General features: G+C 56.0%; 1 protein-coding gene across 1 annotated transcript; it reads left to right on the top strand.

Annotated features, from left to right (window-relative positions):
- Positions 1 to 738, top strand: PHACADRAFT_266507 (uncharacterized protein; the record flags this gene model as incomplete). Its single annotated transcript, XM_007403191.1, has 2 exons — positions 1 to 310; positions 371 to 738. Coding segments are annotated over 2 exons (529 nt in total), but the record flags the coding sequence as incomplete, so codon positions are not given.
- Positions 739 to 1,136: the final 398 nt, after the last annotated feature.

Here is a 1,136-nt window from a genome sequence, read left to right as displayed (position 1 = left end):
GTCGCTCTACGTCGAGGCCGCCAGCCAGGCGTACAAGTCGAGCCGGACAGGGAACCCGCGGTACCTCGCGCCCGAATTGCATCTGCGGCAGGACAGTGCGGACGGCGCTGCCGGCAGGATCGTCGCGAGGCTCGTCGGCGGGAATGCGCGCTCCAGCCCTGCTGTGCGTGGACGACGTCTGAACACCTCGAGCGTCGGCCTCTCCCCTGCGATTGCCTCGCTATTCAGCGGACCCGTGTTCCGGATATCGCCTAGTGGTCGTCAAGACGAGGCGCCCGACCTGTTTTCGTTTGCGATGCTCTGCGTCGAGGTAGGCCTTACGTCTCTCAACATCTACTGCTCCTGCTGATCGTCGTTCCGTCCTGTGCAGCTCTACACTGGCCAGGAGCCATTCGTGGCGTCGCATCCTAGTGCGACGGACGGGCAGGTCTCGAACCTCATCCTGCAAGGCACGTGGCCGACGCCGCTGCCGGCGGCGATCGCTGCGCAGCTAGGTTTGGTGCGTGTACTCGAGCGCTGCTGGCAGCAGAACCCGGCACGTCGTGGAGATGCGGCTGCTTTGCTCGCGGACATGCGCGGTCTTGCTTAGCGATCCATCGTGGTACTCCAATTACGGACGCCATCGCACAGTTACACTGAGGCGATTGATACTTTATTCGTTTTAGATCTTTTTTTATTCCGCGAAGACCTGTTTGCACTTTATCGCTCTTATAACGTATAAGTGGGACTACGTTTTTCTGGCACTTTTATCCCTTTCCCGTGTGCTCAGAGGTCCATCCATTCAAGCCTCGCATTCCGGCTATCAGTTCAGTGGTCCATGTCGCTTTGTCCTTAAGCTGATCACTAGCGAATCGTACAGACACGTAGATCAGCTCTATAGTTAAAGGATTGATACCATCTTCTAAGCTTACGCCGCTTCCATCGTCACGTACACGCGGAGATTACTCTTGTACATTTCTCGCGGAGTGCGACCCGACCGGTCTGACCGATACTAGTAGCACAGGTGCCAGAGTTCCAACAAGCAGTCGTCTCAGCACTCATGTTCGGGTACGTCACTTGCTATATTAAGCTCCATATGTTGACATACTCGTTCCTTGTATTCAGCTCTGAATTAGTTGAGCTTAGGTACGTTCGTA

The sequence above is a fragment of the Phanerochaete carnosa genome (assembly GCF_000300595.1).
Source record: "Phanerochaete carnosa HHB-10118-sp unplaced genomic scaffold PHACAscaffold_852, whole genome shotgun sequence".
Classification (NCBI taxonomy): domain Eukaryota; kingdom Fungi; phylum Basidiomycota; class Agaricomycetes; order Polyporales; family Phanerochaetaceae; genus Phanerochaete; species Phanerochaete carnosa.
Note: the sequence above shows the minus strand (reverse complement) of the source record. Positions and strands in the feature narration are given on the sequence as shown.